Source organism: Coloeus monedula (genome assembly GCF_965178545.1).
Source record: "Coloeus monedula genome assembly, chromosome: 2".
Classification (NCBI taxonomy): domain Eukaryota; kingdom Metazoa; phylum Chordata; class Aves; order Passeriformes; family Corvidae; genus Coloeus; species Coloeus monedula.
Window position 1 is genome coordinate 113,210,697 of NC_138782.1, and position 13,555 is coordinate 113,224,251.

Consider the following 13,555-nt stretch of genomic DNA (forward strand, 5'->3'; position numbering starts at 1 on the left):
AACACCACAGTGGAGTTCTGCTGGTATGAATCAGCCTGGGATGTGATTTGTGACTTTATGGATGTGTTTCTCCCACCACTCCTATGCAATTGTGCTGAACTGTGCCTTCCTCTATACATTGGGAAGGCATCAATGTTGACACAAGGACTTCGTGCAGTTACTAGAACCTTCCTGATAATATATTTTCCAGGTTAGAAGTGGATATTAGTAATAGTTGCATGTTGTAAATGGGGGAAGATCAGACTTTCTAGCCTTTGTGATATTCTCCTGACAGAATATGGGCATATCTTGACATAGAAACAATATAATTTATATGGGAAAAAAAGAAACACTTGAGATGAAAAATTCCTAATCCACAGCAACATTAACTCCTCGGAAAGTCCTAGGAACCAAACCCAATGACATGTTCCTAACAGCACAGATTTATTACAGGGCATAATTGGAAAGGTGATGGCATTGAGGAGCATCAGAATATAGTCCTTGTCCTGAAGAGCCTTTGGTCTACATAAAATGAAACAGGATAGTGTCCTAGAAACACCTTCTGAATATCTGCCCCTCTTTCTGCTGCCAAAAAGTGTTCAGGAAGTAGCTGTCTTCAAGCATATGTATTGCCTTTATATTCCATAGGTAACTACTGTTTGAAAAAATAAGGGAATACTTTATAGATGAATGATGCTGTTTTTTGAAAGTCACCTATTTAGTTCAGTTTGTCCCATCAATACTTGTGAGGTAAGTGAATCCCATTGTACAGGATAAAAAGAGAGCAGCTAGTGAAATCAAGGGATTTGTCGTGGATTAGGATCTTGTCTTCTGATTCCCAGAATTTGTCAACACTGCAGAGACAAATAAGTTAGTAAACACTGAAGTCAGTGAAGCCTGGGATGCAATTTTGCCTACTTCATTTAGGGATGGATGGTTGAGTTAATACTGCCTCACTAGGGCCCTATAAAAACCTGGCAGCCTAGCACTTGGTTTAACTTTTGTAAGGTAGTTGACTGAGAATGATAAACAGTTCCAGGTGATTATTTCAGCCCTAACATCTAAATCTAGGTGGGATGAATCATTCTTGGAGATACCTCTCTTTCTCCATTAACCATAGGAGTAGCCTGGATGACAGGTTGAGACACAGTTTCTACCTTTGAATTGGATAACATTAGCAGTGGAATTTACACATGAATTTTCCAGGTTCAGGCAGAAGCTTGGCAGACTATCTGTGAATGGCCTTCAGTGTTCTCTCTCCATCCATCCTTGGATAATAATTTGGCCTTGATTTGGGGCAGGGTTTTGTTGGGACAGTAGGTGTATTCGGTGTCTAATAGCTGGGCTGGCTCTGTGGATTTGTGCTATGTGATTGCCTATATTCCCAGATGAATCATTCTCAGAAGGAGGAAAAGGAAGCAAAAAGAAACTTAGTCTGTGGTCCAGCCTTTCCATTCCTGGCCTCTCCTCAATAATAAGAGTTTCTCTGATAACAAAGATTGAGCTCTTGCAGGCTCTTCTTTCTACGCAGATTTTTTTCATTGCGTGCATAGGATCCTAATGTTGGTATGATCCCTATTCCTCTGCCAAATGGCGTTGAAATTGGCTCAAATACTCAGAAGTTATTAGGCAAGTGCAGACAGTGTCATTTCATTAGAGCTCTCCCCTTAGGAAACAGACTTCAGTGATGGGATCTTAGCTAAAGTAGTGCAGTGTTAAAAGTAGTGCAGACACAGCTGCAGACACACCTGTGTTTTAATAAGAAGTAATAACTTGTGTTTGAACCTGAAGTTGTGTTTTCACTGCCAGTTTAGCCCAAATGGCACTGTAGTCCTGGCAGTTAGATGGATCCGTGGTCATGTTCCTTAACAAAAGGATCCATCTACCCTCTAATCTGCAGCATCAGTGAGCTGAACATCAGTGATTCAGTAGGACCCATGATCTGAAATGTCTCCTTTTCTACACTCACTCAGTTTTTAAAACCTGGTTTTCAATTAGGATGCCTTGTAGATCAGAATGTTTTCAAATCCATGCCATATTCTGATAACCAAGTTTGTACAATTAATTATGTTAATACAATGATTGTTCCCTTTCAAAAACTTAAGGGTTTTTTAACAAGTAACCATATGGGTATGTAGATGTCCTTGCTCAGTCAAAACTCTTATTGATTGTTCTGACTTGCAAAACAATGTCATTGCTGAGTTCCAGATTGTGTGTTTTTTCCTCCTTGCTGTTAGCTAGATAAATAAAGATGCAGGCTGAAGATGGGCATCCATCCTTGTTGAAGAATATTAACTAAATCAATTTTTTCACAAAAAAAAAATCAATTGGTGCATTAGCAAGAGAGAAAACACAGCACTGTGCTCTTTTAGCTCCCAGGAGTCCGCATAGCCAACAATCAGAAAGATTAAAAAGATCTGAAGTTCACGTCTAAATCCGTATCGGAACTTCTTCAGGGCATGTGGAGTGTCTGACTCATTTCTAGACTGGATGTGCATTTAAAGGGCACTCACATAAAAATTGACCCTCCTGCCAGACCTCCAGTGAATACAGACACATTTGACTCTTTGCATCCCGCTTTGCCCTCCAAAAGCAGTAAGGTGATGACAGAGGAAGTTACATTTATGAATCCATAACCTCATGAATTTTCAGCTGTTGCTGAAAATAGGATGTTGCCGTAAATACAGAAAAGCCTGATTTCTTCTACAAGGTGTAGTGCTAAACCATGACACAAGGCCTAACACATCTTCTCTGGGCATTTTCCAGTGAAATGAATTTGTTTTTAAATGGTGTATCAAACTAGCAAGCTCATGGGCAGATGGAAACGTTATTTTAAATTGGAAACATTGTCCAGGAGCTGTTGTCAGAATCTCTGAAGAGTTAATTCTGATTCTGCCACTGGTTTGATGTGGGGTGTTTAGTAAACCATCAGAGCTTTAAGCTAAGAGTTTTAATAGGATTTAGTTACAAAATGAAATGAATGCATACTAAAGTGTTGTGGAATTTTGCATCTGAATCTGAACTTCCAGATTGAGGCTATTTTATAATAAATATTTTCTTTACCTCCTTGGGTTAATGTGATGAATAATTAATGTTTGCATATTGCTTTGAACATGCAAACTGTAATGACAGTACTAAGTTTTAGTATTAAAACTATTAAATGCTGGGATTCTGTAATAGTCTCCTTCCATTTCTTAGAATCATAAGGTTTTATGATGTGTTTAAAAATAAAAGTGCTGTGAGGAAGGACTGTCACTTAAATTTAAGATCAAATACTTCAAAAAGGATTATATGATATGCCTGAGAGTTCCCCCTGAGCTGCTTCTCCCTGCCTGCCCTCCCCCAGTACATGCTGAATTTCTATATTACAAATGAATCCATCTCAGTCTGTAGCTGGAAAACCTTGTGCAGGAGCTGCTGTGGTTTCCCAGCCTGCCTGGAGGTGTTTGTGGATATCACTGAGCTGATACATTGCATAATACATGAAATTCCCCCTGTATTGGTGAGGCCACACCTTGAGTTCTATGTCCAGTTCTGACCCCTCAATTTGGGAGGGACACTGAGGGGCTGGAGTGAGTCCAGAGAAGGGCAGTGGAGCTGGGGAAGGGTCTTGAGGGTAAATTCTATGAGGAGTGGCTGAGGGAGCTGGGAGTGTTTAGTCTGGAGAAAAGGAGGCTCAGGGGGGACCTTATGGCTCTCTACAGCTCCCTGACAGGAGAGTGCAGCCAGGTGGGGGTCAGGCTCTGCTCCCAAGTAACAAGTGACAGAACAAGAGGAGATGGCCTCAAACTGTGCCAGAGGAGGTTTAGGTTGGACATTAGGAGGAATTTCTTCACAGAAGGGGTGATTAGATACTGGAATGAGCTGCCCAGGGACATGGTGGAGTCACCTGGATGTGGCACTGAGTGCCATACTCTATTTGGCAAGGTGGCCATTGAGTCTTATGTTGGACATGATGATCTCAGAGGTCTTGTCCAACCTCATTGATTCTGTGATTCTATGCACTTGCATCAGAGCACACATACAGTACTTCATTATTTTACTGTGAAAAACTAAAGGATTGTGTCAGGCACTAATGGTAATGGTTATGAAACATTCCTTATGGGCATGTTATTCCACAGTTTTCTTTCTAAGGCCTTAGGCACACATATAGGTGTGTCTGAAGGACCAACCTGGACAAATGTTGAACTCGGCTAATGGCTAATTTGCTTTAAATGGCATTTGGTTTTAATATTGATGTAAAATATCTGGACAGAGAACCCCACTGAATAATCAAACACTGTGTGCTCATAAGTGCAAGTCCAGAACTCCATTGCCGCTGACTTAACTGCTAATGAATTTGGAGACATCTATGTCTGAGCTGTTGTTTGGACTTCCCTTTATTCATTGCACAGAAATAGGCACTGCTAGGATGTGATTCATTATGTCCTAATGTACATCCCTAGATCTGGTTAGATGAATTGCTCCCTGAAAGTTCATTTTTCTCTGACTTGATTGTCTATTTTCTCTGACTTGAGTAATTAGCTCAGAAATAGCTGGCTACATCTTAGAAGCCTAAAAGTTGGTTAAGTGAATCCTACCTTTTTAGTCTCTGTTTTTCATTCTGGCACATCTCTTCATATTTACCTTTGATTTGTAGTACAGACTTTTTAAGCAAGCAAAATATGCCTCTTTGTTATTGGACAATAACTGATGGTTTTCACTGAAAAATAAAATTTGTGCATCAAGCTGAACTGTTAAGATAGCTGCTTCAATGGAAAGAAACTAGTAAGACTGTATCTTTGATATTGGATCTTAAAGACACTTTTTCTCATTTTTTTCCAAGCTGGACTTGTTAATGTTTTTTTCAACCAGAGGCTTTCTCAGATTAATGAACTTCTCTTTGTACAAGCCCTTGCATAGGAGAGTCATGGTGTATGCCCACAACACTGGCACTACAGCACTACAAAGAAAGGATTGATTCTAATACATAAATATCAGCCCAACCTTGCAATATCCAGAGAAAAGCATTTTAAGTACCAGGTACTTATAAATTGAAAGCTACCATAGTTACCCACCATTTGAAAAGAGAAGAATAGCCAATCATGTAGTGCTCTGTGAAGGTTTGTCCATTTGCTGAGGAATCTGGGCATGTGTTCAAAACCCATGGATTGAAACTGTGCCCATCCAAAGGAACGAGTAACGTGTTCTGTGACCGTCTCTTGTGGCTGAATGAAAACACGAAGAACCAGGGTAGTAGAACATTCATATAAATGTCTTTGCTGTTTTCATGTTTATGAATGCAGAGTCTCTTCTGCTCTTTCTGTATGAGGAGGAGACATGCAGTTGTCACGTTGTGTGGAAGTTTCACACACATGGTGTGGGATGACCCCGTTTGTGTAACACATGTTATTAGGGGCAGCCCTGGATCAGGCATCTGCCTTGGGATTCTCTCTTCTGCTGCCTCCCACTTGTTCCTTGCCTGCTTTTATCTGCTTAGGCAGGGAGCTCCACTGTGCAAACAACAGCTCTTCTGTATGTCTGTGCAATGTTTGGTGCAGTATGGGTTATAATCTGTTGCATTGAGAATAATAAAAATAATGTATTTCCATGTTAGACCCTAAATTACAGGAAGGCAAAGGTAACAATAGGGTACCACTGCAGTTGCCTCTCCTGGCTTACCCATTTTGAATGAGGCTTCAAAGTGAAAATGAAAATGAGCAGCTGATGTGACCAAGACATCAATTTTTCACTCCTTCCCTCTCCTCCAGCACTTGAATTTAGATGTAACTCAGACTGAAACTGTGTGTCTTGTTTTGGCAGGAATGCTACAGAATGGAAAGAAATTTGATTCCTCCAGAGACAGAAACAAGCCTTTCAGGTTCAAGATTGGCAGGCAAGAAGTCATTAAAGGATTTGAAGAAGGGGTTACACAGGTACTAATAAATTGTTCTGGTTGAACCTGGAGCTGGCTGAAGAGTGTGTGAGCTCAGCAATGTCCAGGGCAGTGGTGACAAGACCAAGTGGAAATCACAGTGTAGGACATGGAGTGTTTTTGTGAAAGTGTGGTGCATTTGAGCACAGCATTTCCTGTAGTTTACATCCATCCATCCATCCATCCATCCATCCATCCATCCATCCATCCATCCATCCACCCACAGCTATCCCCTGCTCATGAGCCTTTCCCCTTGGTATGCATTTGGGAGGGGAGAGGTGAAGTCCCCTCCCCAGGTGCCCTATAAGCCCCGTCTCTCTCCTGTGGGCAGCTCCACAAACAGACAGCAGTGGCCTTTAAAATGTTGAGGTGGCAGCTCTTTATGGGATGACCTCTATTCAGCTACTTCATAAAAGTCCAAGCTGCTGTTTTTGATGACATCCATGACCCAGCTACTGATTCTGACCCTTACTCAATGAGGTACCAAACTGCACTGCTAACATTTTTATGACTTCAGACTCACAGCTACAAAACATTCACTGGCCAACCCTATGCTGAGAGAAGGAAGACTGCCCTGCATTAATTACAGTTGGAGTGCCAGCACAATAAAAGCCCCACAATACAATTCACTGCCAGGTCTTGCTTTTTGTGCAGTGCTGTGAGGGCTCCCCTCACGTGAGGAGTGTGATCAGGCTGCTCAAGTGCATGAGTGAATGAGATCAGGGTGCAAATTCCTCCTGACTTCCCATTTCAGGATCCAAGAGCTCAGTGTAGGAGGCAACTGTTCAAATACTCTCATAGGAACAGCTTCAACAGGAACAACTTGTGATGCATAAATAGAGAGAAGGGAAGAATGCAAAATGAGAAACAATCCACTGAGGAATGATGCAACCATGCTTTTCCAGAGGGAGGTGGAAGAGAGAAGCATTTCCAGCCCTGTGGAGAAAGCAATGCAAACATTCCCTTCTCTCCAGCTAGAGAAGTCCATTTGAGGAATCCTAGACTGTGAAAAATACCACCTTCTTCTGAAGGATTTGAGTTGGACTGTTTATTATTTGCTTTGCAGAAATGCCTAAGAGAGCTCAGGACTGTAGAGCTGTAGGAACCAGAAGCCAGTACAGATAAAGCAGCAGCATCAAGCACTGGGTGAATCAGTTCATCCCTTCCTTGACCGCTCTCGCTCCTCGGCTCCTGTCCCTTAGAAAATGAGTGGCTGAGAGCCATTCCAGAAACCTGTGTGACCACACGCTGCCCTGCTGCTCCTCCTAGTGGATCACTGACACAAGTCGAGCTCGTGGCTGTCTCCTTCCACCCCAGGGGTTGAGGGATTTGGGGAGTGTGATGGACAGACTCTCTTGGCACAAGGCAGTTCCCTATATCCAGCATGTGGATTTTGCAAGCCTTGGTGTAATGACTGTCAGATGTCAGCAGGGTCTGCATTCCTCTGCTCAGCTTCTGACAATTCAAGTTTGCCTCATCCCTAAAGCCCCAGGCATGACCTACCAGCTGCCTGGTTTGCAGGGATACATCCAAGCACTGGACAGAGCCCCATGCAGAATCTCTGTGGGGACCAGGGGAGGTCATCGGCTTGGACATTCTCAGCCCCATGCCATGAATACTCCTTGAATGTGGGAAAGTTAATATTCACATATTTCTTCTATCCAAAGTAATCGACTCTCTAGCTTTGGTATATTTTATAGAACCTGAAAATACTCAGGAGGAGCTATCACATAAGCTGTAGTCCAGTGATGTGCCCGATCTTGGGAGAGAGGTCTGAGTTAAAATCACTGCTTCAAGGCCAGTAAATATTCCATCACCAGTCTAAGGTGCATGAACAGAAGTTTGAAAATGTTCCAAAATTCTCAGAAGATAACTCCAGATCTCAGTGAGCAGTTCCCTTCAGAGCGAGCCTGGAGTGAGGGAAATCAGCATTCCTGCCCATCCCAGGGACAAGGGCTCTCTGCCTGGATAAGCAGCATAAGTGAGATGCCTGCCCAGGGGCTTGGACTGAGTTTAGAGAAATAAGTGCTGAACCTGGCTGTGTTTGGCACTGATCTCTCAGAGCTCTGAGGGCCTTTTCCTAGTCCCTGCTGATGGTGTTCCTTGTACCCTGCACTCTGCAGAAGAAACTCAGCCGGCCCCAGTTTAGGCAGGATGGACCAAACACCGTGTTAAAAAGACTTTGTGTCACTTCCAGGCGGTTCTGGCAGTTTAAATAACTGCTGTGAGAGGCCAGAGCAGTTATGAGGCCCATGTCTGAGCTGTTTGTGGCAGCTTCAGCTTGAAGCAAACCCGTTTGGATTCAGAATCATAGAGTGGCTTGGGCTGGAAGGGACCTTAAAGATCTTCTCCTTCCAAGCCCCAGACTCAATAATCTTAAAGGTCTTTTCCAAACTAAACAATTCTGTGAATCTGGTGATCCCAACCCTCCTTGATTCTGTAAATCTGCCAAGTAGTGGGGGTTTTATTTTGTTTTCCTCCTAATCCTGTTTTTTTTTGTCTTCTCTTTTCCTTTCTCTGCCATCCAAAACCCAGATGAGCTTAGGACAAAGAGCAAAGTTGACCTGCACACCTGAGATGGCCTATGGAGCCACAGGCCACCCTGGGGTCATACCTCCCAATGCCACCCTCCTCTTTGATGTGGAGCTTCTCAGGTTAGAGTGAACCTTCCCAAGGGAGTTGGCTGGAGACATCTGTTAATAACCATCCGTTCCTTCCTGCCTTGCCAGCGGCGGGAGGAATCTTCACTGGAATCCCAACCTTCCCTGCTCGAGCTGTCCTGTCAGTAGCACCTGACGCTTGATTTCCTCTGCCTTCCTTCTCTTTTATAACTTTGTGGTGTCCGTATTTGCCTTTTAATAGAAGCTCTGCTCTGAGGAAAAACGTCTCCCGGTGTAACATTTTCAAGTTGTACATTTTATTTAATTTGCATGTATGAAGAATTCACGGTGATGACTGAAAATATATATAAATATAAATATATATATATATATTCCTTATTGAAAAAACCACTGCCTTACTGTACACTTAAACCAAGAAAAAATAAAAACCACAAAAGGTGCTCAAAAAAAAAAATCCAATGTACACCTTGTACATGAACGGGCATTAGCCAAACAGAGTTACCTGCGCTGCCACTTTTCTCAACTTGTACGTTCTGCTTGCTGCTGTTTTAAAAAATACTGTCTCATTTAAGAATTATAAGTATATATATAAAACAATAAAATCTTGATACTTTACAGTTTCTCTTCCTGTTTTTCTCTTCCGGCCACCAGGATACTTTTTGCTGTACGGGAAGTTCTTCAACCATCAACCCATCTTTGGTTAGTTATTCCTCTTATATGAAGTACATGTAGCTCCATGCACTGCTTTTATTAGAGATGGCCCATGGAAGATCTCTGTGGGACCAGAGGTACATGCAAGTAAGGGCTGCTGGGACAGAGAGGTTTCCTGACTCTCCATTTCCCCTGCCTCTCTGGCCCCTCAACTCTGGCCAAAATCTGGTTGCCGAAGAGGTGGAAGGTGCTGCTTGTCAAAGAGATGCAGTGCTGGTCTAATTCTGTGCCTTTACAACAGTAAAACTACTGTAATATTTTCTACTGGAGGTGAGCAAGGCTAGAAAAGAGTAGGATTTTGTGCATCCACCTTTCAACAGAAATCTGTGGGATGATGTGGCTACTGAACACTCTGGGGTTTTTGGGCTGCATCAGCTGCTGCTGTTTACAAAGCCTGCAAACTTACTGTGCACTGGGCCTTTGGCACTTGAGACTCAGCAATATTTATTTCATTTGCTGGTTATATGAGTTCATGAAATGCTGGTTTCTCCTCTGGGGACAGGAAGATGTGTAGGCTGTAATTCACCTGGATTTGGGAGCAGGACCTGATCAGTGAAGCTTTCTCTGTGCTGTTATTTTGCCTTGTCTAAGTCTGATTTCTTTCCATTAGGCTCATTTTTCCTCTTTGCTGTAGAAAACCAGAGCATCACTGGGTCCTGATGTTACTTTTCTTTAACTTGACTATAGACTATTTGCATGGTTTTCTACTAATGGATGTTTTGATGGGAATATTTCAAACAGTTGTGCTGTTTTCTTTTATCTGTGTAAGGAGAACACTCCAGCACTCAGACAGCAAGCTACAGAGGTGACCCCAGGTGCCACCTCCTGGAGATGGGAGAGGGAATGAGCACAGAGCAGCAAGACTGATGATCTGGCCAGGGACCATGGCCTGTGGTCTTCTCTTTCCAGATGTTCATTTTTACCCACAGAGCTGCATTTATTTCAGCTTGTTAATTAATAAACCCATAAATCCGTATCTTACAGGTTGTTATACACTGAGCAGTGTAACTTTTTTTTTTCTCTGTATTCCATAAAGAAATGAAAGGATTTTCAGAACCCTTTTTTTGGTGGAAATCTCAGGTCACTGCAGCAGCTGTGTTACAACGTCCACTAATAGTTCTTTTACTTAGGACAGGGTAATTTCCTGTTAAAAAATTGGTAATTAGATCTGTCAGGATCTGATGTCCACCAGCTTTCCCAAATCATTTGAAAAGGTCCCTCTCTCTTTTGCCACTGCCCCGGCCTCTTGCTGGCCTTCCTTTCACCACTGGGTCACAGACTGCAGCTCCTAAAGTCTTGGTTAAAGGTGGTGTGGCCTGTTGGGCTTGTCAAACACAGTTTGATTCAGCACATTGGTCTAAGCTGTTCCTCTCAATGGTCCAGTTTAAGTTACAATGGTCCAGCTTATTACAAAATAGAAAAAAATCCAAAGTATCACAGAATCACAGAATGGTTAGGGTTGGAAGAGACTTTAAAGGTCATCTTATTCCAACCCCTCTGCCATGGGCTGGGACACTTTCCACTAGATGAGGATGTTCAAAGCCCCATCCAACCCGGCCTTGAACACTTCCAGGGATGGGACATCCACAGCTTCCATGGGCATCCTGTTCCAGTGTCTAACCATCCTGACAGTACAGTTTTTTCCTAATACATGATCTAAACCTGCCTTCTGCTAGTTTGAAGCCATTCCCCCTTGTCCTGTCACTACATGTTCTTGTAAATAGTCTCTCTCTGTTTTTCTTGTCAGCACCCTTCAGGTACTGGAATGCCACAATTAGGTCACCCCAAAGCTTCTCTTTCCCAGGCTGAACAATCCCAATTCTCCCAGCCTTTCCTCATGGGAGAGGTGCTCCATCCCTCTGATCATCCTGGTGTCCCATCTCTGGAGTAGCTCCAACAGGTCCACATCCTCCCTATGCTGGGAACCCCAGGGCTGGACACAGCACTGCAGGTGGGGTCTCACCAGAGACTGGCACCTGGTTTGGGCCCTTTCCTGAAAAGCACCAACAGTGAATGGCGATGCCAAGGATTGTGTGAGTGACCCTGGAATGGCCCTGTGCTCCCTCCATCCCCACTTGGCCTTGCTGTTTGGGAGCTACTGCTGCATCTGAGGCAGCAGGCAGGGCACGGCTCTGCCCTTCCAAGTTCCTTACCAGGGAAACCACGTTCCTGCTGGGCTCTGAGAGCTGATTGTACTCAATCTTATCACCTCTACCTGCAGAGCTGCTGCTATGCTCTTCCCCTCTGCCTTCACAGTACAACCAGCCATTACCCACTCTGTAAAATCCTTATTACAGCTGGCTGATGAAGCTCTCCCTCATCGCCTCCTCTCTGCAGAGACCTTGGTTGGAAACAGGGATTATTACATTTTTCATGCCAATTTCATTAAAAAGAAAAAATCTGAAAGGAAAACTAATTGTGCTTTGTGATACTTAGGGAAATTAAGTCTTCAAGGAAATGTAATCTTCAGCTCTTTATTTGACTGCAAATGTGTTAATTTATTTAATTGTATCATCAATCAACACAGTACATATAATTATTACCCCTATATAATAGATTGGAAAAAATTTACTGTCATTGCTTGTGTAATCAGATATACTCTTGTTACTAATTTCTAAACAGCATCAGTGGAAAAAAAAATGACCTTCCAGTCTTAATTTCATGTCCTACTTCCTGAAAAATTAAATGGGAAGTGAGCACACACAAAGCCAGCACAGATGCAGAGTGCCGAGGCTGGTAACATCTGCTTTATTTACTGCCCCTCTGCCATTCATGAGCTGAACTCATTTCCCTGTTCTTTGATATTACATTTCAAACAAAATCTTGAGCAGATCTCATCAAAACAGTCCTCCGGGCATTCCATTTCCATTCCCCCTGTCTTGCAGGTACAAATTATTATTTCATTTTACATGTGCAGGGACACTGAAAGCCCTGAACAGGCACTAGAAGAAAAACTATGAAATGGAATATTTAATGAAAGGCAGCAGCTGAGCTCTCAGAGAAATCAAAAGCTGCTGATCTTGAGGATTCATTGAAGGAATTTTTATTAATCCTATTACCCTAAAGAATTGCTTTTTATATGTGTTTTTCAAACAGCACCAAATCCTCATCAAAACAGACACTGCAGTGCAAGCACCATGCTCTCTGCTATTGACAGAAGCAATGTGGTATTTGCATATGACTTAAAACAAGGCTGGCAGCACCCAGCACCATTATTGTCACTCTGGTGTTTATTATCAGTGTTCATTATTTATTAGAACCATAAATCCAGCATGGCAACAAGCACCTCCAGTTCCTGTTACAGCAAGGAGTCTTCTCAATGCCCAGCAGTTGGTGTAAATGATTTCAGTTATCCAAGTGTTTGGTACATGGATGTGTACATACATACATGGCTCATATAAATAGATATATTTATATATGCAGAAGATATATATTTGGGAGCAGAGCAGTTTGTAACCCTTGAAGAGCTGTGGATGTTCACATAGAAGCAAATTCCCCAGTAGGATTTCATTAATTTTAACATTTTTAATGCAATCTGGTTCTTGCCTGAGAACTCTCAGTTTGTGTTAATCTGATAGGCAGGACCTGGCAGCCAGGCTGGCCGTGAAGGGACTGTTCACCTAACCCAGCTTCCCAGCTCCAGGTCTCCCAGTACCTCTTCCCGACCTCAGCAGGGTTACTGCGGCCTGCAAGGTTTCTTGCTGCAAAAGGCAGCATCAGTTTTAAGGGAAGGATGCAGGGATGGAGGAATCACACACCAAGAGTGGCTCTGGCTCACATCCCCAATGCCTGTGTGCAAGGGCAGATCTGCTCCAGTGGGATGCTCCTGGGTCAGGCACAAGATGGGACTTTGAGCACCCACCCCAAGCTGCAATCACATGGGAGCCATCGTGGCTGCCTTCCCCCAGAGCTGGCTTGGGGCTCACTCTCCATGAGCCATTACTGAACTTTTCTTTGTAGCATCTGATTTATTAATTTGTAATAGCTTCTTTAAGAACAAAGAAAATAGGACAATTCAGTACAAAATGACAAGTGTTTAGTTTGTCTTGATTCCAGACAGTAAATGTGAATATTGCTGTGAGCCCCTTCCAGCTGCTAAACAAGGTGCACAGCATAGGGCAGCTGCCAGGGATCTCCTCCAGGTGAGATCTGGACATTGTTCCCACAGCTGGGCACCCTCCCGTCACCCGTGACACACACGGACACCCCTGTACACACGGAGACAGAAGTGCCACAGCTCCTACCTGCACCAAACAGTCGGGTGATGAATAACTCCCTTCTAACAGGACAGGTTACATGCAGGAGGAGTGCAGCATGAAGCAAGCCTTGA

At 43.2% G+C, this 13,555-nt stretch overlaps 1 protein-coding gene across 2 annotated transcripts in view; it reads left to right on the plus strand.

Moving 5' to 3' along the window:
• The window catches only part of FKBP1B (FKBP prolyl isomerase 1B), a 45,012-nt gene extending 35,883 nt beyond the window's left edge, over window positions 1-9,129 (plus strand). For both annotated transcript variants that reach the window (XM_082302717.1, XM_082302718.1), the window contains 2 exons: window positions 5,782-5,894; window positions 8,429-9,129. In XM_082302717.1, coding sequence (XP_082158843.1) covers window positions 5,782-5,894; window positions 8,429-8,557 — 242 coding nt within the window. In that variant the 3' untranslated portion in view covers window positions 8,558-9,129. The remainder of the gene's footprint in view (window positions 1-5,781; window positions 5,895-8,428) is intronic.
• Window positions 9,130-13,555: the final 4,426 nt, after the last annotated feature.